The following is a 26,223-nucleotide window of genomic DNA, read 5'->3' as shown; positions in this document are numbered from 1 at the left end:
ACGCCGTCGCAAGGCGTCGCCATCGCAAACCTGCGCATGCGATTGTGCTCAGCTCCTCGCTCCGGGTCTACCTGTGGTAGAGCGTTTCTACCGCAAAAACTTACGGTGCCAAAGAGAGCCGTGTTCCTTAACGCCTGACGACTCCGAGCCAAAACAGCATGTGCACAGATTTCCACGTATTTTCGCTTGTGGCGTATCCACCGCGCCAGCTCCAACGCGAATACTCATGCATCTCATCGCGGGCGGCGTGTCTCCCTTACCTTGGAGAGCGGTTTTTCCCTCCTAGATCGCCCACGCAACCGACACATGTGACCACCGCCGTAAGGGCGGGCACGGCGGGGGGGGGCGGGGGGGGGGGGGGGAGAGGGCGGAGTCTCGCGGGGTGTTTCCTGGCGGCGCTGCTACTCATCCTTCTGCGAGCCCGCAGCCAAACGCTCGCCGGACCAGGGGGCGGCGAAGGCGATCGCGACGACCCCAACGGTGATGAGGAGAGGAATCGACCAGGCGCCGATGGTGGTGAAGAGGAGCGCGCCTGTGAGGAAGGCTGTGATACCGCCGAAGACGGCTGCGACGCCGCGCGATCTGCGAATGCTTCTTCGAATCACAGCGCTGCTGATGTCGTCGTCGAGGTTGCTGGGCGCTCGCTCTGCGGGCGACTCCTCGTCCTCCTTGGGCTCAAAAGCGCCGAGCTTCTTGAAGCGCTCCCGCCAGAAGAGTTTGCGCTTGCGCAGCGCCGCTCGGAGGATCTGCGCGGCAAAGTTTCCGACGTTCCGCTCGCCCGTGAGCACCTCCACGGTTGCGCTCACGTTCGCGATGTACGACGAAGCCGCGACGTCGCGCGTGTGCACGCTAAGGATGCCCTGCATGATTCGCCGCTTGAGCAGCTTCCAGCCGGTAGCGACTTGCATCCCCCGCGCCACCTTGTACTTCTCCGCGTGATTCAGCTCCGCGTTCACGTCCGCAAAGTCGTTGTTCTGACTAAACAGCCGCACCACCACCTTGAACGTCAGCCCCGCCAACAAACGCATCGCCGTCCGCGAGCGCACCAGCAAGGTCAGTGCCTTGAATGTCTTCGCATTCTGGTTCAGTACTGCACACACACAAAAAGAGAAAACAAAGGCATCGGGGTGAACCGCAGCGAAAGGTGAAAGCGACAGGCAAAGAGGCCCTAGGCCAAAGAGCGAGCGCAAACATGCGACGAAGGGGGACCGGAAACAGAGAAAAATCTGCGGAGCGAAAGTGCGTCATCTCGAGGCTGCAGGAGTCTGGCTACAATAATTACAGCCAAGCGAAGCATGCATAGCGCAAAAAAGCTAGGCGTGGCGGCTGGCCGCAACTGAGAAAAAAACAGTCACGCGAGCGAATGGGCGCGAACGGGAGATTTAATGTCGATTCACTGTCTGGCCGGAACGGCACGAGTTCCGCGAATTTCCTAGTAACGCCATCGAGCTCTGCTCGCCGTGTCTGTCGCCCTTACAGACTGCCGCACAAAGCGTGGCGTTGGCGGTGACGACGGAGTTCAGAGAGTAGATGAAGGCTCGTCTTTCTGCGCGCGCGTCCTTGGTAAGCGGCATTTCTTTCTCAGCTCCTTCCTCTGCCTTTTGGTTCTTTTGGGAGTCGCCGGCACTTTCTCCGCCTTCCGCGGCGGCCGCGCTGCCTTCTTCCGCCTCTGATTCGTCGGATGAATCGGTCGCCGGGGACTCTTCGCTCCCTGCGGCGTTCGCGTCGCCGTTTCCGGCCTGGGCGCGCGCACGCTTTTTCTTGCCTAGGGAGGTGTTCTGCGAGGCCACTGCGTCGCCTTCGCGCCGCTGGGACTCCGCGAGCTGGCGAAAGAGCAGGCGCACGAGCTCGCAGTTTTGCACGCGGATGGAGCTGGGCGCCGAGTGGAAGAGCTCGTCCTCCGCCTCGTCGTTCGTGCCCTCTTCGCGTGCTGTGCGCTTGAGAATCGAGGAGAGGTAGCGGTACGCCAGACTCTCTGTGTTCTCCTCTTCGTCCTCCGGGCCGCGCTCCGAGGGACGCAGAAACACCTTGTGCATGCACTCGTCCACCGAGTAGAGAGACTGAATCCAGCGCAGAAACGCCAGCCGCGTCTGCTCCTTCACCGTCGTCGCCACCAGCTTCCCGCCAACTTCGTGGACAATCCGCGTGCGGTAGTCGCTCTTGTTTTGGCACACGTTCCCCTTGTAGACCAACTCGTGTAAAATGCCAATCAATAGCGGGTCGGGGTGCGGATTCATGTCCAAAATCAGGTGCTGCTTCGTGTGGAAACGCTGAGAAGCAAAAACGCGAAAAGCCAAAACCACGTCAGGTCCTACGGCGGGGGGCCCCCCTGAAGCGGAGCGGGCCGCAGGCGGGAGTCAACCCCGACAGCAGAATCAACTCTGCATCTGCGGGGCGCGACTGTGGAGAGACAGAAACGATACGGAAACAACATCCACAACGCAATCCCCGCGAAAGGCTAAATGTCTCGCTTTGTCCAGCGCAACATAATCTGCTCACAGACGCCTCCAAAGAGCGCTCATGAACACGAACATACCGACGTCCATGCATACGCACATGTATATATTAGATGTATATGGGTATGTATGCATGCACGTATGTATGTTTGTATGTACTGTGCCTCAGAGGTTCGGGTTGCTCACCACTGCGCGTTGTTCTTTCAGGTATTTTTTTTGGAGTTCGAGGATGCGAATGCTGTCCAAGTCGGCGAGGAAGCGGGAGGTCTTCTCCCAGAGTCGATTCGTGGCCGCCAGGGCCACGACGTCAAACGAATGCCGCAGAATTTCTCTCCAGTTCAAATTCTTCGTGTGCAGCCGAATTTGGTTCACCACTGAGTCCTCGACGACGTGGAACTCCGGCGCGCGGGTCATGAAGCCCTCGATGTACTCCTCTGCAGAAAGGGGGAGCGGCTCACGCAGAGCGACCGTTCTGACGTTCAGAGCGCGCCCGCAAGCTGTGCAAACTCCGATGCATTCTCAGCAGCAACGCGAGACTTCAGGAGCCGGGGAGCGGCAGAGAACGGCGCGGCCCCCGCTCTGCAGACGTCGAAAAAAACGGGCCTCCAGACGACGGCAATGAATCGCGGCCAGTCACATCCGCTGCGTAGCCAAAACTACGCATACCGCGCCGCCTGGCGTAGACAGGAAAACGACCGGAACCCTGAACGGATCAACTCATGATAACTAGAAGCACGACACTAGAGCCGCGGGACAGCAGTGAACAGGAGGATGAAGGACAGGGCAGGAAACGCCACGAGAGCCCGTCGACGCGGTAACGCTCTGCTTACCTCTCGGGTTGGTGTTCATCTCCACGAATGTCGGATGCATCAGGGGGGCCTTCACTTTGAAGAAGCAGGCTGCGAAGACACACAGGTACCACAGAAAGGGCAGGAACCGATGCGCGATGAAGACTTGCTACAACAACTCTCATCTCTGCGAGCAGCTGGCGGGTGGTGCCCTTCCTCGCGCGTCCAAAAACAGGCGTCTGTTGACACCTTTTGACAGACGTGTGCCGAGACGCGCCAAGCAGATGCCAGGCACTTTCAAATGCGCAGAGGGTGTAGGACTGCGCGTGACCTGCTTCGAGAGTATCTCCTGTGGGTCTGGGTTCAGTCACTCAGGCTACCTTATCCTATGTCTCTCCTATCGTGAAAACGTCTTCTAAGAAATCGCGCGTCCATTCGCACACAGTGCAGAAAAGCAGATGTTAGTACGTATACACACACATGCGTATATCTAGATAGAACGATAGAGAGATAGACAAATATATAGATGGATAAGTAGATAGATAAATTGAAAGATAGTTATGGGTATTCGGATACATACAGAAATAGACGAGTGCGGGGGTTCGTGTGACTGACCTCTGCGCTGCGTGCCCCTTCGAGTTTTCTGGCACAGGCGGATCTCTTGAAGAATTTGCATGGCCATCTGGACGAGGGAGCTGCAGTATTTCTTGTGGGAGTCCACGGCGAGCGACCGGCAGTACATCTCTCCGCTTCGGAAGTTGCTTCGCGCATCTCCGACATTCAGGCATCGCAAGTACTCTGGAAACAGAAAATCAACAAAAATCAAGAGCTCAAAGTTCGCAGTTGTATATGCATGCACATAGAGATCCATGTGCACAGCGCGTCCTGTTCTCCGGTAACAAGGTAGCAGAGACAACGGGTTTAGGGTTGGGGGGCAGCCGCCCCTCAGACGCATGTCTGCAGACGCACGCCGCTTTGCCTGCATGACATTGGGCGTACGTTTGCATGTTCGGTATGCAAGAGAGGCGAGCCGCAGATTCAGCCGCGCGACAGGCAACCGGCAGATCTGATCGGGGGGTGATTAAAGTTTAGAGAAGAGTAGGCGTCAAAACGCAGAACTTACCGACGGCCAGCTCGTCGTGACTCGCCACTTTCGCCGCAGCCTCTTCCACGAGTGGCGCAGAGAAAAGAGAGCGAACCTTGTGGAAGGCGAAGCCGAAGAACCTCGACTGAGCAAACAAGAAGATGTCGGAAAAATCAGAAAAGGATACACTACGTCTAGCAACTGAGCCTACTGGAGTCAAGGCGCCACTCGCGCAGAGTTTGACGCAAACACAACTAGCGTGTTCTGTTCCTCATGCGTGCACAAGAGCGGACACATCTACGTCTCTATATATAGATTTATAGATATATTTGCATATAGAAATACAATTTGATGTGAAAATGTACTCACTTGTGGCACCTAGGCATCTACGGTACGGGCCAGACACACGAGAGGACCCACCCTGCAGACTCCTTATATATATAAATATAGATATAGATCTATACATATGTATACATATGTATATATATGTATATCAATGTCCGTGTATGAATGAATTTAGGTACGCCGTTGTCTGCAAAAATATGTCAGGCTCACCAGCCGACCGAGGATTCCAGTTTTGCGCGCCGGTTCCTTCTGGTTTCCCACGGCGTTGACCACTGTCTCGCCGGTGACGCCCGAGTCTGCAGCACAGCGCAGAGACAAGAGGTCGGCGAATTCACCTGAGCAGCTCGCGGAGCGGGCACCGCCCAGGCAGTGAGCATCAGCTGCGTGGCTTATTTATCCAAGAGAGAAAGAGCTGAATTCCGATTCGTTCATTGTGGAGGCACGCACCCGTTGGCTTTCCTGTTCTCTCGTCGAGTTCTTCCTGCAGGCGGGCGATGTTCTCTGAGTGCTGCACCAGCATTTGTTTCCGCAGTTCGGCGCGTCGGCTGTCGGCGGTGACCGCTTCGCCCTTCTTCAACTCGAGCTCCTTGAAGAGAGCTTCCGCTTCGGCGGGATCAACTCTCGCAGCGGCCTCGTCCTGCGCGCCTTCCGCTTGCTCGGGTGTCTGAACGCCTTCGATGTCGAGCTGTCTCTTGAATTCCTTTTGCCGCTTTCTCTCCTCGGCGACCTGCTCCCGGAGGCCGTCGCGGACCTGCTGGAGCATTTTCTGCTTGAGCAACATGCGGTTTTTCTGCGACTCGTCGAGGACGGCGCGCCCCAGAGCTGCGTGGTATTCGCGAAGCTTATCGGGGTCGCTGTTGTCTGCCTGCTCCATCGCCTTCATGTGCTCCTCTCGGTCTTCCTTTGCGCGCGCCTCGTCCTGTTGGCGCTCCAGCTCCTGCTGCAGCTCGATGTTGCGCACGTACTCCTGCTGAAGCTGCCGCTGCTGCTCCTCGGCCTCCTCCAGGCGGCTTTTATTCACGATCTTCTGCAGCGCCTCCGCCTGCTCCCTGGTGCGCGGAAACCCGCCGTTCTCGTTGGGGGTGAAGGGCTCAGACAGCGCGTCAAAAAACACGTCGTCGTTGTCGTCCAGCGGCTCGCTATCCACTGAGTCTCCCGCCGACGCGCAGACAACTACAAACAGGACAAACAGCCAAGCGTGCGAGGGACGGAGAGAGCCGAGTGCCGCCCGGCAGGAGGTCCGTGGACGAGGTGGGCGCTGACTCAACGGGCCGCTCGCGACCCGCGAGGCCGCGCACTCGAGGGAGGAACGAGGCGAAGAAGTCGCAGTACCTCGCACAAACATGTTTGGGGAGGAAGGAGAGAGTGAATCATGCAGACGAATCTGTGGAGGCGCCCGCGGAGAGCGCGCGCCCGCTGGCCTAGCGGCGTCACACTGCGGCCGCAGCGACCGCCCGCAGGCCGCTGGAGACAGCATCCTCGGCTGTCGCCGCTGAGGGAGTCTGCCGCAGGAGGAGTGACAACGCGCGGAATCCCAGGTGTCTAGAGACGGCGCTCGAAGAAAAAAATGTCTCGCAGGCGGGCTTCCGGCGCTAAGCAGCTGTACTTGGAGCCCGGTGACATAGGAGGGGAGCGACGACAATTCCAGAGGGGAGGCGCGCAGGGCGCAGAGCGGGAGCCGCGTTGAAAGACGCCAGTTTGTTGAGTTTTCGCAGCGGCAAAAACAAAAAAAGAGTTACAGCGCACAGAAAAACAAGACAAGGCTGCAGGAGGGCCCAACCACAGGGGAGGAGGGGGCTTCCGGCTTGCGCCACAGGACAACGCGCGGCCTCGCAGAGAGATCCGTCGAGAAAAGGCGCAACGCCGGAGGCAAAACGTGCTAGATTTGTAAGCCGGATGAATGCCAGTGAAAAGGCGAGACAAAAAGTAGGAAAAAGACGGCAGAGGAAGATGAGGAAGAGGCGACATGAGGTGGTTCGCAGAGCGAAAGCGCCTCCGCGCTGGCTGGTCGCGTTGTGTCTTGTGGATCAGTGGAAGGGCCTCAATTGAGATCGTTGGGGCGGGAAGACTCTCCCTGTCCTCCAAATGATGTTCAGAGGTAGTTTTCTCAAATCCTGTAAGCGATGTTCTCCAGAAAAAATCAGACCGAGATGCCATAAACAACAGGAGGTGATGTCCACACGGCGCCCAGCGCGCGGGCGGGCGCATGCTTTTGTGTGTCTGGTTTGTGCACTCTTTCCACGACTCGTTTCCGCGCCTGAGCGAAGTGGCTCTGTTGACCCTGCCGCTCCATCTTCTGGCATTCTGAGCTCCGCATGCAGCGAAAAATGCTTGCTGAGGGAGCAATCTCTGCCCGTGCGCATTATCTCAGAGGAAAGACACGATTTTTCCGCTGCTTCCGCTTGACGCATTTGTGCCTCGTTGCGATATCTACTAGGCAGAGCTCATGGCTAGATTCCTCGGTTCATCTAGGCGGCCGCAACGTCTGCTGCAGTTTCAGCACTTTGTGATGGCCGTGCCATTACAGCGGTGGATGCATTCCTGGGATCCTTGTCTGAACTAGTGAATTTGTTCACCGCTGTGCTGGTAGTGGACAGCCCTAACCTACAGCTCAGTGGCACCCGCTCGCTAACCGTTTCGGTTTCCGTATTTCGCCTTCCTGAAGGTGTGCGAGGCCTCTGCACCCGCTCAATGACGTACAAACCTTCCGAAGAGTGACCATGAGAGGTGACGACTCCGAGAGGGTAAGAGCCTTGCAACCCGCGAACGCCTGCAGGAAAAACGCGCGTCGTGCCCACAGGGGGCATTCGCGTGAACAGTCGCATGGAACCGATATTTTACACGCAAACGGGGATAGAGCAGGAGCTATACGCCTTGCCTAGCCAGACTGCACTCTACCTGAGCCACTTTGTGATGCCATGTACCGCGAACCGGCATTGCGACTTCGCTGTTTGATGGCAAGGGGTCAATAGAGTCCACGTCAAGCGCAATCGATAAAGCATTGTTGTGACACCTGTCCTCGGAGGGCTGGAGCGGCCTACACAGGCAGTCTACCGCATTGCGCAGGGTCGATAGAAAAGCCGTAAGCCGAGACAGTGGTGGTGTCGTGTGAATTTTCTCATCGAGCGGCTCCCCTCTTGTTAACAGCTCGGTATACGTGTCTAGTTCAGCAGTCCTTCTCTCCATTCTTGCTGCCTGTTGAAGCCGATGAAGCGATCAACTGGAGCTAGCAGCGGTAACATGGCAACAGTAGTGGGAATCGCCTCTCCTGTGGTTTTGCAGGGACGAGCCGAGAAGCTCGCGCAAGGCGCCAGTGCAATGAGTCATGCACAGAGAACGGTAAACGCGTCATTTCATCCTGCACGCTCCTCGTAATGACTCGTGTCTCTGTTATCTGAGAGTTCATGAATGATGCCCTATTTTATCTAACAGCTCGAAAGGCAAAGGAGACCCGACGAAGAGCCTCACTCCCATTGTGATATAGGGACCCCCAGAGCGTGCCACAGGCGAGACAGCGCTGAAGATGCCATCTGACGGGGCGTTCGAGAAGGCGGTGCATTACGCTAGTAGTCGCGAGGCATTAAGACTGTCTCCGCAGTCGGGAGACAAAATGGTAGATTAAAAACAAAACGAGCACAAGGTAGTACTGGCGTATGGACGGACTCCCAAACTAGTTAAAATCCTCGCCAGACTGTGTATGAAGACATGCCATTGACTACAACGTTCATGTGAAGCCGGCAGTACTGAAACTCGTCATATCCCGACCAGACAGATGTACTACCCGCGTACGAAACACGTACCAAACAGATGTCTTCCTAACGAACGCATAACTAGCGTCATTGTGTGTTACGCCTATTTACCTAAAAAACACAAACTACAAAAGCTCAAACACTTTCCTTCTCGTGCCTCCGTGGTGAAACTGTGCTCGCCCGGTCAATGACCCTTTCAATGTAATCTCGGGAAACGATGAAACTGTTGTCCCTCAGAAAAAACCGACAGCATCCGTCGGGAGGCAAGGGGTAATTCGAGGAACAAGCCGCAGATGCTGTGGCGACCCGCCAGCTTCTGCTTATAGGCTCGGCGCGTCAAATTTTCCGTAGGAGCGACTTCACCTCTCAGGCTTACTTTACCGATCTAGCTGGAAACGAGAACTGCGATAATGTCTCTCCTTTCCACCCTGTTCCCGCTACCATCTGTACCGCTAAACCATCAAACCCAAAGCCGGGAACTTGATATCATGCTAACTGCCTGGGGGCGAAAGCGAAACCGGAGGCCGTGACTCGTGTCTACACGTATGCCCGTGTGCAGACACAAAACAGAAGCTCTGAGAACTTTGCTCTATCGGCAAACTGGTGACAGGCCGCTGAGTATAAGGAAAGAAGCGCGGGAGAGACGCGCTCGCATTATGCACACTCACGATCCCATACTAGGTCCTTGAGGGGCATCGAGGGCGCATGCAGAAGGGGTACATGGGGCCCTTTACACGCAACGCAGAGAGCAGCCGCGGCGCCGTTCTCTTGCTCGAAAGGCCGGCGATAGTGGACTGCGGTAGAGCGGCACGACGAGCGGCGTCTGCTCACGAGGAAAAGGGTACCCCGATCACTTCGCGCCGCACCCTGCACGCAGCGGGACAGTCAAAGGCCCACAGGCGCCATGTGGGAGACGTCAAAAGTTTTAAGCCTTTGAGTATGACAAGATCGACGACACAGACACAGATATGTGTGCGGAATGTGCTTGTGGGCGAACAGATGCGCGGCAGATGCACACGCCTCTGGTAAAACCCGGGGGGCAGCCAGCACATGAAACAGCGGGACCCCGAGAACCCAGATACCAGGGGCTGTGAGAGTTGTCGTTTTTGAATTGGAAAGCCGAGCTCCTACGCGGCGGCACCGGCGCGCCCTGTCACGGCGGCAGAAATACCCTTCTCTCGCTTGACACAGATGCGTCTATAGACGCGCGGAGAAAGACGATGACCCTGTACTCGCAGCGCGGGTTCTCTTCGCCAAGGCGGCCTTCGGACAGATCCAACGCCGGTACATAAAGTGGCCTTCATGATACACCCACGCAAAGGCGCGCCCTCACACAATGGCTTCGTTTGGTGAAAGGTGCTCGCGCGTTCACAAATCCGGAACGGGAATATCAATGCCGTCATGCAGCTCAATACGCGTTCCACATCGCCCTCCGTTTCCGCATCGCCCCTGACAGCTCAAGCATGCGTATCGTTCCACGTGTCCTCATTGTAAGGCTGCTCGCTGTCCCCCCAGTAATCCTCGTCGCCCTCTGTCTCTGCAGCGTCGTGTTCGTCCGCGGCCTCCTTTTCCTCAGCGCCCTCATAGTACGTGGTCACTCCCTCCGCTTCATTTTGCGTCTCGCCTTCTTCAATCTCTGCCACTTCGCCGGTCTCATCCCCTTCCCCTTGCCATTCGCCATCAGCAGCTTCGCTCTCCGCCAAGTACACGTTACGGTCGAGTTCATCCGCGACCCCCTCTCCGTCACCGGGAGAGGCTGGCACTGCCTCGCCTTCTCCCTCGGTTCCCTCGGGCCCAAGCTCCTCAGGGCACACGCGCAGTTCGTAGGCGGGCACCTGCGACTCCGCCGAGCCGCGTCTCTTTCGCTTCCCTCTCTTTCTTCGCCTACCGCTCTTGCGTCCTTGCTCCGCACTAAACTCCTGGGCCTGTTCGCCGACGGCCCTCCAGCCGCGACTGCGTCCGCGTCCTCCGCCTCGTCCCCGGCCGCCCCTGCCGCGCGATGGCGACCCCCGGGCGATTAAGGAGCCCGAGCCCCGGGCAGGGCTCGGGCTCCTGGATCTCCTGCCGCGTCCGCGGTCGGGGCTCGCCACCGGAGACCCTGACGGGGAGACTGACGAGGCGCCGCCGGCCCGCGGGCTGGGCGAGCTCCTTCCCGCCCTCGTGGCCTTCTTGTACTCGCCGGGAAGCTGCAGCTCCTGCTGCGACAAGCCCCAGAGCCCGACGTGATTCTCTTTTGCCGCCGCCTCCAAATTCACCAGTAACGGCTGCTGGTCGCAGTACGTCGCGCCGCCGCCTCTGTACCAAACATCCACCGGCAAAGAAGCCTCTCACGCGCGTGGAAAAAAGGCGACAGCAGGAAGGAAACTACTCCAGTGCGTGCAACGATATATGGATATATACATATTTATTTAGAGAAAGAGGCGAGATATTCAACAAGCCTGGGCAGAATAACGGGCTTCACGTAGTCTGTGGCCGCGGGTGTGACAGCAGGATAACACGATTCGTCAACGTTGCCTCTGACCTTCAAATGAAATGCCTGTGCACTGCGTAGGTCAGGCGTTTTGTCCATGTCGTCCCTACTACTCCGGGTGAGCGTGCGTCTCGCGTCTCTCTCTCTATAACTCAATCTAGGCCCAGTCGGTTTCCGGTCGTCGGGTACATATCGACTGTTGCCTGTACCTGTACAAGCAGGCAAGGCCCTGCATGAGCAGCTCCTCGCAGACGTCATCACACCACCAGGAGGGGGCCCCGGGGACTTCGGGTGGCGTGTCTTTGTCTTTCTTGGCGCCCTTTATCTTCGAGCTCCCATACAGCTTTAGGAAGCACGCACACACGACGAAGTCGCTCTCCGCGGGGTCGGCGGCCTTCCCCTCGTCGTCCGCAGTCGCCGAACAGGGCGGTGCAGGCGCGTCGTCGGGTCGCGGAATCAAAACGCGCGCGAGGAGACGCCCGTATTGGTCCTTCGCCAGGCATTTAACGTACACAATCTTCCCGAGGAGGCGCTCAGTCACAAAGTCCTTCGCCTCCTGCCAGCGCAAAAGCACGCGAGAAGGGAGAGCAAAACATTTACACGGCGAAAACGCCACGCTGGAGAGACAGACGCCAGCCACCGCGGCAGTTCCGCGCGGCGGACGGCACTCGGCGGGGCTAGGGAACACGTGGAGTGAAATTAGGAAACAAAGAAGACACCGCCACACGTAGATTCCCCGCGTCTGAATCGTGGATCCTGCATTCACCCCCCATGGCCCTAGATATACATCGCCACACTTCGTAGCCTGCCATGCTTGTAAAGAGTACGCACCCCGAGACGAGGTGCCCACGCCTAGCGAGTCGTCGCCGCTGCTTCTCACCTGCGCAAACGGTTGCCCAGGATTGCCGAACTTGGCGGTCTCTGGGGCGTCAATCGCATAGAGGCGGATGCGAATCGTGTTTTCTGTAAGCTTCCCCTTCCACCGCTTGCTCGCGTCCTCGTCGTCGCCAGGCGTGGTCCTCTCCGGCCCGCGCTTCTCCCCGGGCTTCCGTGGCTGCCGCAGCGGATACAGAAGCTGGCCGTTTGGAATGTGTCTAAATCGCACCACACACACAGGCCGCCGCACCAGGCACGCCAATGGGAGTCGCGTCAACAGCGAAGCGAGGCAACACGGCAGACGCCCCCAAAGGCAGCTCGTGCTGTACCTACGGCAGCTGCGCGGGCACGGCCTCCAAGCGAGCTCAAGCAAGCGAGCTCAGCCTTTCAGAATACCTCATGCGATAGCCTTGAACATATCCACGGCACACGTGAGGAGCACATGTGGGAGGGCGGGGGCGGTGTCCGCATATACACCTACTCCGCAGCTTCGCGTTTCCTCTATCCCCGTGAGTCTTCGCGATACAACCTTAACACGACAGTCTTTACGCAGTGCAGCCCTGTTGTGCAACTTCCAGTCTAGGCTTCGGCAATGCGCTTCACACGATCATCGCGAAAAGCACAAGAGAACTTGGAGCCGGTAAACGGACCTTTGAGACCTGCGGAAGCAGCGACCTCCCCGCCGCACGCGGCCTTACCTGACGCGAATGGAGTCGCCGTCGCTCACGTTCACACAGCGGCCTACGATGCACAGTTGTCTATCGAGAACGGAGGACCCGATGCTCTCCTCAGTGAGGAAGAATTCTTCCCCCATGTAGAAGTCTTCCGGCGAGAAGGGCCGGCAGTACGGGGCGGGCACCTCAGCCGTCGGTGCGGAGCCGCTGCCCTCCTGCGACGCGCGCGTCTCCCGCACGCGCTTCGCCGCGGACTGCGTGCATCCCATTGTGAACCTCGCGAGTCGGCAACCTCAGAAACCGCGAAGCATAGTCGCGGGGGCCGCGGAGCGCCACCCCGAGGGAGAAGAGGAAGTCCCTGACGGAGAAGGGAATCGAAAACAGAGAACGAGACGCGAGGGGAACCCTGCCAGAGGGGAAAAACGGGCTTCTCCGGGGCTTCCGCAAGACAGAAGACGAGGACGAGAGTCGAGGAGGTCACAGCGCGGGCCTGCTGTGCGCCTGGCAGGGTATGTAACTTCCTTTGGAGGCGCTTGCCTTCCCTGCTGCTTTCGCGCCTCTCACCTCCCTCTGCCTGTCCTCCCTCTGTCGCTCATCCGGGTGTGTGAGGCGCGCGAAACGGGATATGGCGACGCAGAGGGGCAGCCTACGAGGCCCCCAAAAAACTGGCGCATCAAGTGAAGGCGACTCAACTCTGAACGAATCTTAGGGGAGAGTCGCTGCAGCAAAAAACCGACACGAGCGTGCGAGTCAGGCTATACCAGATCTTGAGAAGAAAAGAGAGAGTGAAGTCGCAAACGGAAAAACAGGGAAGAAGAAAATTTAGGACCGCGAGGCAGGGGACAACTAAGTAGGGCAACTACGCACAGCAACTACGCAAGGAGGCGCGAGGAGAGGCAGAACAGGAGGAAGGAAGGAAGAAGGGAAGAGAGCGAGCAGGACGAGCCCCCGCAAAGAAGAGTCCTTCTCTCGAAGCCAGGATTCAGCTTAAAGAAGAAAGATAGTAGTCGGGAGAAAAAGCCGCATGGAGCGGTGCGTCGTCTCAGCTTGTCTTCGTCTTGCCAGCCAACAGCGAGCCCCGTCCTTCGGCGCCTGTTCAAGGCAAAGGCTCCCTCTCTCTCTCCTGCTCGAAGCAAGCTCTCAAACTTTAGGGCTTTACTCCAGTCTTCCCGTTCCAATCTCATGCAGGATTCTTCCGTTCAGTGATGGGCTCGTCTTGTCACGTCCTTCGTCGTTGGCTGCTTCTCCGTTGTCTCCTCCCTCGATGCTTGAGTGTACCTCCAGCTCCCTCGCTACCGGCGCATTTGACCAAGACGCACACGTGTCGTACCCAGTTCTTTTTCTGTTGCCTGTCCTCCTCTAGTACTTTTGATCAGGTTTACTCTCGCCAGAACCCATAGAGCAATTTGCTGCTCTGCTGTGTACCAGTTGTTCCCCTCATCTGCCTCGGCAGCATCGACACGCGGGAGGACAGGGCCGGCACACACGCCTGGCGATCCCCGAATATAAGCCTGCACCTGCCTAACGTTTGGACGTCAAGGTGTAAGCAGCGGGCGCAATGCAAAAGAGAAGCACGCCCTAACAAAGAGATAAATGGAGCAGAGCGCGAAGATGGTGAGAGAGAGACTGTATAGCCGAAAAGTTGAAAAATCGCGTTCTGAGGGTTACAAGTGCGAGACAACTGGCCTGCGAGTCTCCGAAAAAGCGGAGCCTGTCCTCAAAGTAACACACGGGGGGCGCGCGATGCAGCGCTCTGCATGCTGAAGGACTTACGCCTGCCGCGAAAAATGCAGAAAAAGTGGATAGCGAAAATCAAGGTTCACTAGTCATCGAGTTTGTCCCAGAGAGAGCGGCATTCGAGCAGCGTGTGGCTGTCGCTATTTGCCGAGGTGTCGTTCGTTTGAACCTTCATTAAAGCCGTCAACTCAGCACTTTTATTATCTTCGTTTCCAACAGTACGTGCTTTACGCTCTCTCCGCTTTACGCTGAAGCGTAGCTATTTAGGTGAAAGGCGATATAAGCGCCTTTTAAGGCGAGTGAACGTACACAAAATTGGGATCGCTGGAGCTGTGGAGAAATTGTTTCTCATCAGCGGACTGAAAGAGGAAGCCAAGCAGGACGTCTTTTGCCAGCCCTCGGCTTTCCTGTTGCAATCGAAGTATCTCTTCGCGTTGCTGCAAGGAGCCTTCGCCGTCGTCGATGCATCCCTCTTTTTCCGCGTCTTTTCTTCCATCGCGTTTCTCCTCCTAGTGCTCAGGCGCAGCCCCCTTTTCACTCCTGCGAGCTTTCTGTGCGGCAGCTATTTCGTTTTCTTGGCCGCTTTAGTCACTTGTCGTGCCTGTCACCATTTTTCAAACGCTCTCTTTGTATTTGTACGCCGCTCTTTAGTTCCCTTCGCTGTCTCCCTTGCTGCCCTGAACGCAGCAAGCCTCCACACTCGCCTCTAGGTCGTCGCAACACAAGGGCTCCTCCGAACTTCATCGTTTCTCTGTTCTTCCACTTCCTTCTCTCCCGTTTTGAATCTCCACTTCCTGCTCCTTCTATATGTTCTGTCCTCCTTCGTCCCTTCTGTGCGCGTTCTGTTGTCCCTCCTTTTGCGAGGTTTCTCCGCGAGCCGGTCTGTTCGTTGGATTCTCCCGATCCTGTCTGCAGGTCTCTCTCTCCAAGATGTCTGCTCGCGTTTCTTCCGCGCCCGTAACTCAGGGCCGGCGCACCTGTGACGCCGCCTCTTCGCGGAGGCAGCGAGTCTGCGGCCTCGGTCTTCTTGTGATTCTCGCCTGCTTTTCACTCTCTGTAAAGATTATGGAGGGGCATGCGCAAGTCCTGCCTGAGGAGGGAGAACAACCGACTTTCAAATATGTCACCGCCGTAAGTCGCTGCGTGCCAACCGGCCTGTATTCCTCCCATTAGAAGTCCATGCATGTGTTCAATATGCATATCTATGGAAGCTTCTTTGCTCTGCCTTCCAGCAGGGGATCTAGAAGATTTAGCACCGGAGGCAAACACATGCTAGTGCATCACTGGCGGGTACTCCTGTCTCGGGAGCATGTGGTATGTCCAGCGACTCACTCCGCTCACGTAATCGCCTCCTCATATGTATATAAGTAGAGATTCGTTCTGTCTCTTTTCGGATTTCGTTCCTGCAGTCCATGCTCTCCCAATTCATCGTTATCTTCCTCATCGCCGTCACAGCGCTCATCGGCATTGCCTGTCTGTCGAACATTGACGTCCCGGCGATCTACTCGAACCGCACGCTCGATATAAATAAAGAGTATTAGGCGTTTCACGCATCCGCTGGAACGGCCAAGCCTGTCCGTCCTGCTTTATTAAATCGGTTCGAAGCTCACAATGCATGGAGATCTCTAAAGCATCTCTGTCAGACTCTACACGAGCGCACAAGCGAAGCGGCATAGCATGTGTGTATGCATATATATATGTATATGTGTGCATATGAAGATGGCGAGACGGGTGTCGTGTCTGCTCATATTCGTGTGGTGCTGAGCAAATCTGTTTCTGTCCGCGCGCCCTCGGGATGGTTTTTAATCTGAGTTTCACACTCATCCAGGTGTAGTCCGCCGTCTGCTTCACGGACATTTTTTGCGTCTGTTTTGTCCGTGACAAGACGGCTTCGCTCGCCGTTTGCTGTTTTTTTTTCTTATCACGTCATCAGCTGACGCAGCCGGGTGCCGAAAAGGCGAATGCCGTCCAGCTGACACGCCCAGGCGTTACACTGCTCTTCAGCGAAGGCTATCGTAGGGCAGGCACCACACGCGCAGGATAAAGTCTACAGGCGTTTAGCCGCTTGCCACTCTCCGGATAATCGAGCTTGCTGCCGGCTTGCCGGTCAGGAGATCAGGGTAGAGAACGCTTTGGGAATTACTGCGCCTGGAAGATGCTTCCGCCACGAGCGTAAATGTCGTGGGATGAGCACGAAGGCGGGGGGAGCACCGGCGCCGTATGCAGGAAGTTGACGCGACGGCAGACGGCAGGCAACAGGCAGCGAAGAGATGAAGCCCAACGAGAAGCACCACACGCGAGGGCGACAGATGTGTGTGCTCTCCTTTCGCAGCTCTTCAGAAAGCAGCCTTGTGGCCTGCGAGAGGAACTCTGTGCACGGTCGAGCACTCTGCCTTCTGTGTACCCCAGTCCACCAGATCATGTTTGTTGAGAAGAGGCTGTAATATACGGCGCATACATTGAAATGCAACAGCATGGGGAACGCACATGCAACCACAGGAGAGATAGAGCCCCGCCGCAGACATCTAAGGACCGCGCAGCGCGGAACTCGCTACGTGAGACTTCCTCGGAGGGCTGGTCGTTTCCGGTGACCGCCTCTCTAGTGTGACGCAGTGCATTTGAATTTGCTCCCTGGAGTCATAGGTTCGTCCACTCTAACGGGCGACCCAACAGTCGATTTTTTGAGCCTCAGTCCTCGCTTGCGAGTGTGCCGGAACCGCCCCGGAGCGCTTGCACTCGGGGTGTGAGTGCTTGGCCGCAGTCAACACGGAGTAACTAACGGTGCCAAGGACACACAAGTGAGAGAAGCTGGTATATGCTATCCTCTCACATTCGCCGACTGGTGTATCTGCTTGTCCAAACTGAAATTGCATTCGAGACTACATGTGCAGTCGTGCTGAATCTGCCAGGTGTGTAGAGCCTCGGGGCCTGTTTTACAGGAACACATTTGATTGTGCGTCTGCGTAGCGCCACCTGCAAGGTAATGGCGCGTTGATACGTTTGCTTGTAATTTCGGAAAACCTCTTGCGCAAATGCCTGTCTTTCTGATTGGTAACGTGGCGGTGTGTCACTCACGGAGGTGGTGCTGGTTGCGTTGAGTGGAGCTGATAGAGATGTCGCACTTCAGGCCACGGAAAACTCCACCATTTCCAGCCTCACTCGGCTTTCTTGGTCCTCTTACTGTCCATCCCTTCACGTGAGTTCCCACTCTACTCTCCTGTGGAGGGAAAAAACACGGAGAGGCGGCAATGCCACGGGCCGCTCGGCACAAGGTCACCGGCCGGGGTTTGCTCAAATATCTAGGTTGCGCGCATCCGCGGCACGCATGTGCGCTTGCGTCTCTCTCTTCTCGGCTTCGACTCTTTTTCGACTGTCTGTCGTCCTCCTCGACGAAACTTCTAGCGTGCTGTCCACTCCTATAACAGGAAACAGAGGGCTGGGTTGGCGGACACACAGAAAGCGGCAGTGTGCCTTCCTTCCGCCTGCCTTCTCGGCTGTCTGTACACCGTTCGCGCCGCTGTCCCAGCGTTGTCTTTCGCGCTGCGCCTCGTCTTAGCCGTTTTCGGCTGCCTTCTGCCATAACGCTCGCATGTTTTTCTGGCACGTTCGCAAGGCCTGAAGAAGGTCAGACCTTTTCGCGGGCGTGGGAGGAAGAAACTAGTCAAAAGGGGTGCCGGTGACGCACTGTGGAACTTCGGCAGATCCTGGCTACCTGGGGGGACGCCGCAGAGGACCTGGGCAGACTCTTTTGCTGGCCTCCATATCGAACCCAGAGCAATCGCAGCCAGCAGGTCCTGTTTCCTCACCTCGTCGAGGACTTGCGGACTCAGTGAAACGCCGCTCAGATTGCTGCCGCACGCTCAGGCTTTCCTGCGGATGTTTGTTTGGCGCCTAGGCGGCAGCTCGCCCTCGGCTGGTAGTTGGGCGTTTCAGATGCCCTTTATCCTGTCTGCGGAGGACAGAAGAGAGGAGACACCGCCACACAAATGAGGAGGACACAGCATACACCAGCAGGGACTTCGTCAATCTTTTTTTTCGCTTGCACGGCGACTCGCGGCGGATCTCTCTTGGCTCGGTGCGCCTTTTTCTGATTTTGCGTGACTCCTCCCTGTGGCCTTCCGCGCCTTCTCTCTCCGCCCTTCTCGCGGAAGCTGCAGGAGGCCGTTCCTTTGATTTTTGAAGATTCGCATTGTCGCGGCGGAGCCCCTTGTGTGGCTCCCATTTTGACTTCCTTGTGCTGCTGGCTGCCTCCCCTAGCCGCCACGATGGCGGTTGGACGTGAATCCTGGTATCCTCTTGCCTCCTCTTCTCTCGAGCCTTCGGCCCGCGCCTGCGCCGCGCTGTTCTGCGCTGTTGTCTTCTTCGCAGCGCGTGCGCAGCCCGTCTTCGGCGACGGTTATGGCTATCCGCATCTGAAGGAGCAGTGGGAATTCCAGATGCAGGTGAGAAGAGGAAGACAACGGCTAAGCCCTCTTTACAGAGAGAGAGTCTGTGTTGTAGGGTTGCCCAGCACGGCACAGCCTTCGTGTTGACCGACCGGTTTAGGGACGCGCGCGTGTGCAGTTGGAAGCAGTGGAAACTAGAAAGGGAGCGTGTAGCGCGATGAACAGGAATGCATGTCTCTGCGGATCTGGGGGAGACGGCGGATTCTCACGAAGAGAGGCAGGGCCACACAAGAAGAGAGGGGCGAGCGCCATGGCGGAGGGAGAAAACACACATGGCGGAGATAGCGTTGCTAGGCGAGAACTCACGGCGGACGAGACGGCGAATGAGCGGATACCGTGCTCCGCTGGAGCGCTGCGTGTGTCGTTCACGAGGAGGGATGATTCGAAACAGCTAGAGGAAGGCCCGTCTATAGGAAGGAGAGACGGCAATAGAGAGCGAAGCCCTGAAGTGATGGATGCACAGAGAGTGAATTAACGCGCGGATGTCGTCGGCGATGTTTCCCTTTGTTTTTCTAAGGTCGCCGCTGCGACCCTTCTCCGCGGTGTGAATGGCGGTAACGCTTTTTCTGTCAGCGATCTCCGTTTGTGTCTCCAGCTCGTGTCCACCGGTGCGACCAACGTCGTGCTGCTCCTTGGCGTCTTTCGCAGCTGGCAAGTAGGGTAGGTTTCTCTTTTTGCTGGCGGCTCTTTCGCATTTCTGTCGAGATCTGCACCTGAGTACTGTAGCATCCTGTCTGCTTCTCGTGCGTCTCGGGATCCGTCGCTTCTCTCTCGAGCGCGCCCCATTGTCCGCAGATGTCCTCCCTCGTCTCAATTCGATGTTTTTTGTCTTTGGTCTGCCGAAAACTGCGTTCGGCGTGTGTATCTACTCCCTGTTCTCCGTTTCGCGTCTTCGACAGCGTATGCATGGCGCAGCAGACCTCGTATGTCTGGCGGAAGTAGTCGCGTGTCTTTCACCTTGCGTTCAGATGCCCCATTGACGCGCTCGTCGGATTCTGCTCCATGATGACCTCCGTCGTCTACCACACTCTGCAAACTCTGGAGGGCAACAATCCAGGCGTGTACGGCAAAGCGTTTTTCCTTGGAGGCACAGAAAGCGACGTATGGTCCATAAAACGGGCGGGGTTGCCTCCAGGTCCATGTATATATATATATAAAAATTTACACGTATATTTGTATATATACATCAATATCTGGGCGCGAATGCCGCCCGCAGGCTCCCCCATGCGTTTGTGTGTATTGTAGTTATTCATGTATCTTTATGTATACAGAAATGTATGTATTTGTATATATCTAGGTACCCTCTCGTGTGTGTATATAGAGGTGAGTGTTCACGAGCCGCAGCGACGAGGTGCAGCAGCCTCCGTGGAGGCGCGGCTGGAGGGCGTGTGAGGCAACTGAATGCGCGAGATTCGATCGCTGCCGTGCATAGTGTCTACACCTTTCAAGATGGAAGACTGTTTTTGGTTTTCTTCAGTGGCACCGAGCGGACAACATCTTCGCTATTGCATGCTTCACGTCCTTCTTCTCGATGCCGCTCCAGGTAGGACGCACAGCACCGGACGGTTTGAACACCTAGGAGACTCGTCCCGTTTGTAGTCATTCCTGTTGCGCTCCAGCTACGCAGTCGCGACGCAGGTTCGTATCTGCATTCATATACCTATCTACATCGCTCTTTTGCGTTGGAAGGTCTTTCCTGATGCTGAAGAGTGCCTTCGGCGGGATGTGTGTGTCCGTTGGTACTCAGTCTGCATGCTGTTGCACACGTCGTATGCATGGTTCCATTCATATAAATGTATATATGTGTGTATTGCTCTCGACTCTTGGCAGTATGCGGCACTTCCATATGTTGCCAGCAATAGCTGCAGCGAATATTTTCACCTATTCCTGCATTGGGACAGGTGGAAACTGCCATGGCTGCCGCCTTGATGTCAGACTGGTGTTTCACAGCCTGAGCATGCGCGTTTGGCGACGTGTGCAGGCGATCTGCATCTCGTTGTCGGTCTCAACTCCACGAAATGCAGTGAACACGTGTGCGGGTCTGCCGTCATCTGGCTTTGCTTTTCCCTGTTTGTCTCTTTGCTGCGCGTAGCTCGTCAGCCCCGTCTGGGTGACCATGAGCAGGATGGTTCCGCTCTCTGTGGCCATCACGACGCAGTGTCTTCGTCCGTGGAACTTCGCGTAAGGAGAGAAGAAACAGTTTTCCACCGGTGAAGCGCGCCAATCGCGCGGCGACCTCACTCGTTCCCGCGCTGCGTGAGGAGGTCTGTGCGACCCGTACACGTGCGCGTCGCACAGAGGAGCTGGCGCGTATCGTGGCTTGAAAGCACAGATTCGCTGTGCGTGCGTGAGAGGTGACTGGCGTGTCGATCTGTATTTTTCTCAGGTACACGCTCTTCCCGATTGTCTTTTTCTCTGTTGGCTTCTTGGTCCTGATTGGCGCGAGCGGCATGAAGCCGCATCTTCAGCGAAGGGAGTGTCTGTACAGCGGAATCACGTTTCTGCTGGCTGTCATTTTTTTCTTCCTCGGCATGGACGACGAGAACGACTATCTGAGGATCAAACACGGGTGAGAGGCTTCTGCGCGGTGCGTGGCTGTCTTCAGCAGCCTATGTTTTTTTGACGTTTTGACATCGCCAGTGCCTGTTCATCCGTCCCCGCTCATGTGGTTTTCACTCGCGCCGTTGACCTGTTTTTTCCCCTTTCCGGTGTATGTTTCTCCTGTGGCTCGTTCAGTCGTGCACATAACTATTTATTTCGTTTTTCGAGGTTTCTCTCAGAACGGCATCTCCCGTGTCTGCTCAGCGCTCTCCGCCGGTAGGCGTTTGCGTGCCTCTGGATCTGTGCGCGTGCGCGGTGACTGTGCCTTGTCCGTCAGCTTTTGGCACATCTTCATCGGCCTGTTCGTCTACTACTGGACGGGGGCCTGCAACCCGCCGCACGTGGTTCAAGCCCGCAAGCGACTTCTCTATGCCACGGCGCACGACGCTACGATTTTGCTGGGCGAGGAGAAACTGCGGCACGGGAAAACGAAGACGGGGGAGCCGCAGATCGCGCCAAACCCCGCCACCGAGGCCGCCGTACAGATGGCGAAGATCGCGTAAATCGCGCAGACGCAAACCGCAGGGACTTCCCCGTGAACAGAGGACGCGAAACTGGCGGCGTGCGAGAGGGGCGTAGACTCACGACGGCAGAATACCGAGCGGAAGAGGAGGTGGAGGCAGTGCGTACGACGTGTCTCTGAGTGTTGTGGCAAGGCAGTGAAGCCCCTTTCTCCCCCTCCGCTCCCCCAAGTTGCGGGGCCGGCGGCTGTATTACGCGAAAGTGATTTGTAGCTGTAGACAAGGAAGACGCAGGAGGAGGCCGTGATACCGAAGAGCGGATGAGAGCGAGAAGGTCTCTACGTGAGCTAACGAGATTCCTGGCGTCCTCAGTCAGACGGAATTCACTCTTCTTTTGCAACCTAAAGTTCATAGTAGTAAACAACGCGTTAAGGCTTACGTGTCCCCAGCCGTCCTTGTGCGCCAGCTCAGAAACTGGCATATTTCTATGGGTTCGCGTACACGCGCGTTCAGCAACTCATCGTGCTGCATTCTATTTATATTTGCGGCGAGACAGAGTTGATTTGTCGGCCCCGGTTGAACCTGTGGACTGCAGTTCAAAACGATAGATACATATATATATATATATGAATAGATATATATTTTTTTATATACATGTATCCTGGTATACATCTTCGTAAATCTGCTGTTTGCGTAGCGGCGCGCAGGCGTCTCGCGATGCGTCCAGTGAGCCGCGCACGCGCCTAGTGGCGTTCTGTCTGGGATCACCGTGGATGCCTTATGCCTCGAAGGAGCTGACGGGGCGTGTCGGCAGGAGTTGAGCTGCGTAGAGCAGCGTGGACGGTCTCAATCGAAGTTCGTGCATGCGGGCGTGGAGAGAGCGTGAGGAATAGTTGGGAGCTGCCGGAGGAGAGTCCTCGTGGTGGCGGCGTCTTCGCCGACAACATACATAAACATTATGTATTTGTGGCCTGCAGATATTGACATGTGAGTCTCCGTCGCCTTGTCTCTTGACCGTCTACACGCTTCTTGGGTGTCGCGAACATGTTCGCCTTTCCTTGCGCAGCGGAGACTCGAGACTGACGTGAGTCGTCGGTCTCGAGTCCACACTCCTCGGTTTATCGTAGATACCTTCTTTCCTCCTTGATCTTGACAGGCGTTCTGAGGACTTCTCGCGTCTGAGCAAGCTGGCCTCGCTTCTGACGCGGCCGCACACGCTTTACTGTGCCTTTTCATTGGGAAGGCGCTTCGTGACTTTTGCGAGATGTCCGTCTCAAGGCGGCTGCACCACTCGCGCGCACCGAGGGCGACGATCGGTACAGAGTTGGTCAGCGATGACTCAAAGCTGCTTCGACGGCAGAGTGCGTGTAGCACCTCTAAATCCTCCGCGTGCATCATTTCCGGTGTGCTACTTAGAAAAATTCTGTAGCCAAGTTGTGTGTTTTCACCCACCCATCCACAGGCAAATTCATTTGTGGAGATGTGCACATGATCTAGCCAGGTCAATCCGTGACAGGGCGGCGGCTGCCAATCAGCGTGACTACTGACGTCACGCATAAAACATTGTACGTATTTATATTTATATAGATAACTTGTTCCCATGCCTGCATACACAAGAGCAAGGGCCGCATGCCGCACGATGAACATGAAGCTCGTAAATGAGTTCACGGGGGCATGGTCCGTGAAGGGCGCCACCCAGATCTGGGCAGCCAGACCGAAGGCCGTACGAACGCGAAAAAAATAAAACGCAGTCTGCGCGATGGGGCAGAGCCCGCCGAAAACCGGCGAACTCAAAAATCAGAAAGCTCCGGCGGGCGCCACTATGTAGGCAACAACGAGGGCTGCATGACGCACCACCGCAAGGCGCTCCCTAGGCGTCTCCTGCTGAAAGGCGTCGTTGATACCCGACTTTCTTCGATTCGGAGTGCAGACATCGTATGGCAAGTCCAACCGCAAGGCAAAATTGCAGAGATCATCGGAGGTAGGATGCAGAAAACCGCGCTCGCTTATTTCTTTTCTTCGCCCTCTTCCTGCTCGCCTTTCGTTACTATGGGCTCAGGCTCCATTCGCGCCGAAGCGAGGAACATGCCTTGCAAGATCTCTCCCATTTTCAGCTCGTAGCACAACGCCTCAAGCTTCTTCTCTGTGTACTTGAGCGTGTCGTACTTGCGCCTCAGCGGCGAGTTCCGCAGATCCAACAGCAGCATCTTCTCGTGAATCCTATTCACAAAGTCCTTGCACAGACTTACGCTCGCCAGGTCCTGCTCTGTTGCACGTAGAACTGCATAGCTGAGCGACACAAGCGAATGACAAAAAACCAAGGCTCGTCTCAGGTCGGCTCGTTCAAAGACGCAAAACGCTGGCTATCTAACTGATGACAGAAGGCGCGGAATCCAGACTACACGCGAAGCAGGCAAGAATGCCTCCGCAGCAAGGATTTGCGTTGCTGGTGCCCGATCGTACATGGATGCACACTAAGGAGATACCGATATATACGAAAGCGATGCAGATGTATAACAGAGAGAACCACGGCATATGCCAATAAGTGCGTTTTCACTGACACACACAACTGTACCACGCTGAGCCAACTGCCTATCGCGAGACACCGGAGAGACTCGGGAAAAACGTCTCACACTTCGCGACCCTTCGGGCACTGCTAAGGCGTGGACGCCAACGCGTAAGGGGCGCCGCAAGGTCTGCATGAGGCGAGAAACTTGGAAGGCGGGCGCCGATTCCGCGGCGTGGAGGAGCTTACCGATTCAGTTCGCCCGTGAAGTCCATGAGGCCGCCGAGGTACTCCTCGACGCGCAGAGGGTGGAGCGACTCGAAGCGCGGCAGGCGGTGTTCAGTCAGGAAAGACAGGAAAATCTGCGCCTCCGCCATTTCCTCGAGCGCGCCAACAAAAATGCCTGGACGACACATCACCGAAGTTGAATGTTCGCCAAACGCACCATTGATGACCGGCAGCCTCCCCCCCAGCCCATCGGCGGAGATACACGCGACACACAAACGCCTCGCCAAATACGATCTCACGCGCAGATACCGTGTCGCCGCACCGTTCAGGTAGACATGCTCCCCGGATTTGGCCTTGGAGGACTGCTCGCGGAGAGCAGTCCTCCAAGGAACAGGCGCTTGAGAAATAAACGCCGCGCCTGCGAGAGCCTCAGTAAGGGATAGACGAGCGCGGCCGTGCAGAAGCAGCACACGCATAAACATAGGTCGACTATGCGCATGAATGATGAGTGGCTCGAGAGAAAGCTTTCCGGGGGGGGGGGGGGGGGGGGGGGGGGGGCATATCTGTTGTTAGGATGACATATACATATCCATGATTTGCAGGCTCGGGTACTCATGCTGAACTATTTCTGAAGGTCCTGTAAGTTCATACACAAAGATGTGTTCGCAAGTGTGATTCGCACCGACAAAGCGAAGAACGGGGAACTCTTCAGTGATTGGGAGCACCTCCGCGATGAAGCTTTGGCACTGAGTCAAGTTGCGGCGGGCTTGCTCGACGTCCCGCCGGTGGAGTGCGAAAATTGCCTGCTTCGAGAGCTTCAAGATGTCTCTGAATAACGGCGAACACGCATGGACACATATACATGTATATGCGTGTGTGCTAGAAGAGTGAATACATCATGCATGCATTATCACACTGCTGTAAACGTGCGGTATTTGCGACTCACAAAGGGCTGAGGCGGTCTCGAAGAGGGCCGCTGCGTGGCGGTGATTGCTGAGAATGTCCGTGGGGGGTACGCCTCAGGCTTTTTTGCTCGTAAAGGAGAAAACGACCATCCACTGAATGCCGCGTGACTGAAGCGACGGGCAGGGGGACACGCACTCGCGTCAGACATACGTAGAGAGAAGCAAGTTGACAGACGGCCGTGCGAGCATGAGAGCCTCGACGCGTGGGGGGAGCGCGTCCTGCCCTGTTGCGCATTACCTGGATTTCTTGATGATGACTTCCCGCTGCTCGTCTTCCTTCCCATAGAGCGCCACCATGGAATCAAAGTCTTCTCCGTCGATGTCGCTCAGACAGAGAGCGAGCGAGGCGTCAATGACCGCGGCGGGAATGGCGCTTCCTGCGGAGGCTGGTGGCCCGCCAGCCTCCGCTGGAAGCTCCGACGACGAATTCTGCGTCTCCATCGGCGGCGAGAAAAAGGTGACGCGGCAGAAGGCAAGCAGACGAGGGCGCGGCCGCGATTACGGAAGGGTGTTTCGCCCAGGGATGGACGAAAAGGGACGCAACGCGAAGGCAGCACAGACAGCGAGCCAGTCGGAAGCGAACCTGCGGGCAAAGAGAGAGGGAGACGAGCAAGGCGCCGGAAAGCTCGCCCCGAGGGCTGGTAGAAGGCGACGAAAGCCACAAGAAAGAAGGGAGAACCACAAAAGACGAGAAGAGAGGGGAGAACCGAAAAGGAAAAGAAAAGGAGGGAGAACCAAAAGAGACTAGAAGGAGAAACAAGGAGGAAGGACACACAAAGAAGCTCTGGGTAGGCGACAAAAAAGAGACTCGAGGAAACCGTGGAAGCGCGCCCATCAG

At 56.5% G+C, this 26,223-nt stretch overlaps 5 protein-coding genes across 5 annotated transcripts; 2 read left to right on the top strand and 3 right to left on the bottom strand.

Moving 5' to 3' along the window:
- Window positions 1-401: 401 nt before the first annotated feature.
- On the bottom strand, window positions 402-6,018 carry BESB_059890 (uncharacterized protein; the record flags this gene model as incomplete). The annotated part of the gene is made up of 8 exons (XM_029364403.1): window positions 402-1,090; window positions 1,478-2,270; window positions 2,643-2,890; window positions 3,287-3,355; window positions 3,860-4,042; window positions 4,368-4,473; window positions 4,884-4,969; window positions 5,121-6,018. The coding sequence occupies 8 exons, from the start codon at window positions 6,016-6,018 to the stop codon at window positions 402-404; spliced, it is 3,072 nt and encodes a 1,023-aa protein (XP_029219111.1).
- A 3,861-nt stretch (window positions 6,019-9,879) lies between these two features.
- On the bottom strand, window positions 9,880-12,711 carry BESB_059880 (putative nuclease; the record flags this gene model as incomplete). The annotated part of the gene is made up of 4 exons (XM_029364402.1): window positions 9,880-10,717; window positions 11,102-11,448; window positions 11,773-11,986; window positions 12,467-12,711. The coding sequence occupies 4 exons, from the start codon at window positions 12,709-12,711 to the stop codon at window positions 9,880-9,882; spliced, it is 1,644 nt and encodes a 547-aa protein (XP_029219110.1).
- A 2,398-nt stretch (window positions 12,712-15,109) lies between these two features.
- Window positions 15,110-15,720, top strand: BESB_059870 (uncharacterized protein; the record flags this gene model as incomplete). The annotated part of the gene is made up of 2 exons (XM_029364401.1): window positions 15,110-15,310; window positions 15,589-15,720. 2 exons carry the CDS (start codon window positions 15,110-15,112, stop codon window positions 15,718-15,720), a joined length of 333 nt encoding a protein of 110 aa, XP_029219109.1.
- A 2,724-nt stretch (window positions 15,721-18,444) lies between these two features.
- On the top strand, window positions 18,445-21,728 carry BESB_059860 (uncharacterized protein; the record flags this gene model as incomplete). Its single annotated transcript, XM_029364400.1, has 7 exons — window positions 18,445-18,621; window positions 19,220-19,284; window positions 19,593-19,725; window positions 20,102-20,167; window positions 20,717-20,805; window positions 21,011-21,193; window positions 21,503-21,728. 7 exons carry the CDS (start codon window positions 18,445-18,447, stop codon window positions 21,726-21,728), a joined length of 939 nt encoding a protein of 312 aa, XP_029219108.1.
- A 1,964-nt stretch (window positions 21,729-23,692) lies between these two features.
- BESB_059850 (translin family protein) lies at window positions 23,693-25,826 on the bottom strand (the record flags this gene model as incomplete). Its single annotated transcript, XM_029364399.1, has 4 exons — window positions 23,693-23,975; window positions 24,442-24,595; window positions 25,103-25,248; window positions 25,624-25,826. The coding sequence occupies 4 exons, from the start codon at window positions 25,824-25,826 to the stop codon at window positions 23,693-23,695; spliced, it is 786 nt and encodes a 261-aa protein (XP_029219107.1).
- Between the last annotated feature and the right edge of the window lie 397 nt (window positions 25,827-26,223).

The sequence above is a fragment of the Besnoitia besnoiti genome, chromosome V (genome assembly GCF_002563875.1).
Source record: "Besnoitia besnoiti strain Bb-Ger1 chromosome V, whole genome shotgun sequence".
In the NCBI taxonomy this organism is placed as follows: domain Eukaryota; phylum Apicomplexa; class Conoidasida; order Eucoccidiorida; family Sarcocystidae; genus Besnoitia; species Besnoitia besnoiti.
This window is presented reverse-complemented; position numbering and strand designations above follow the sequence as displayed.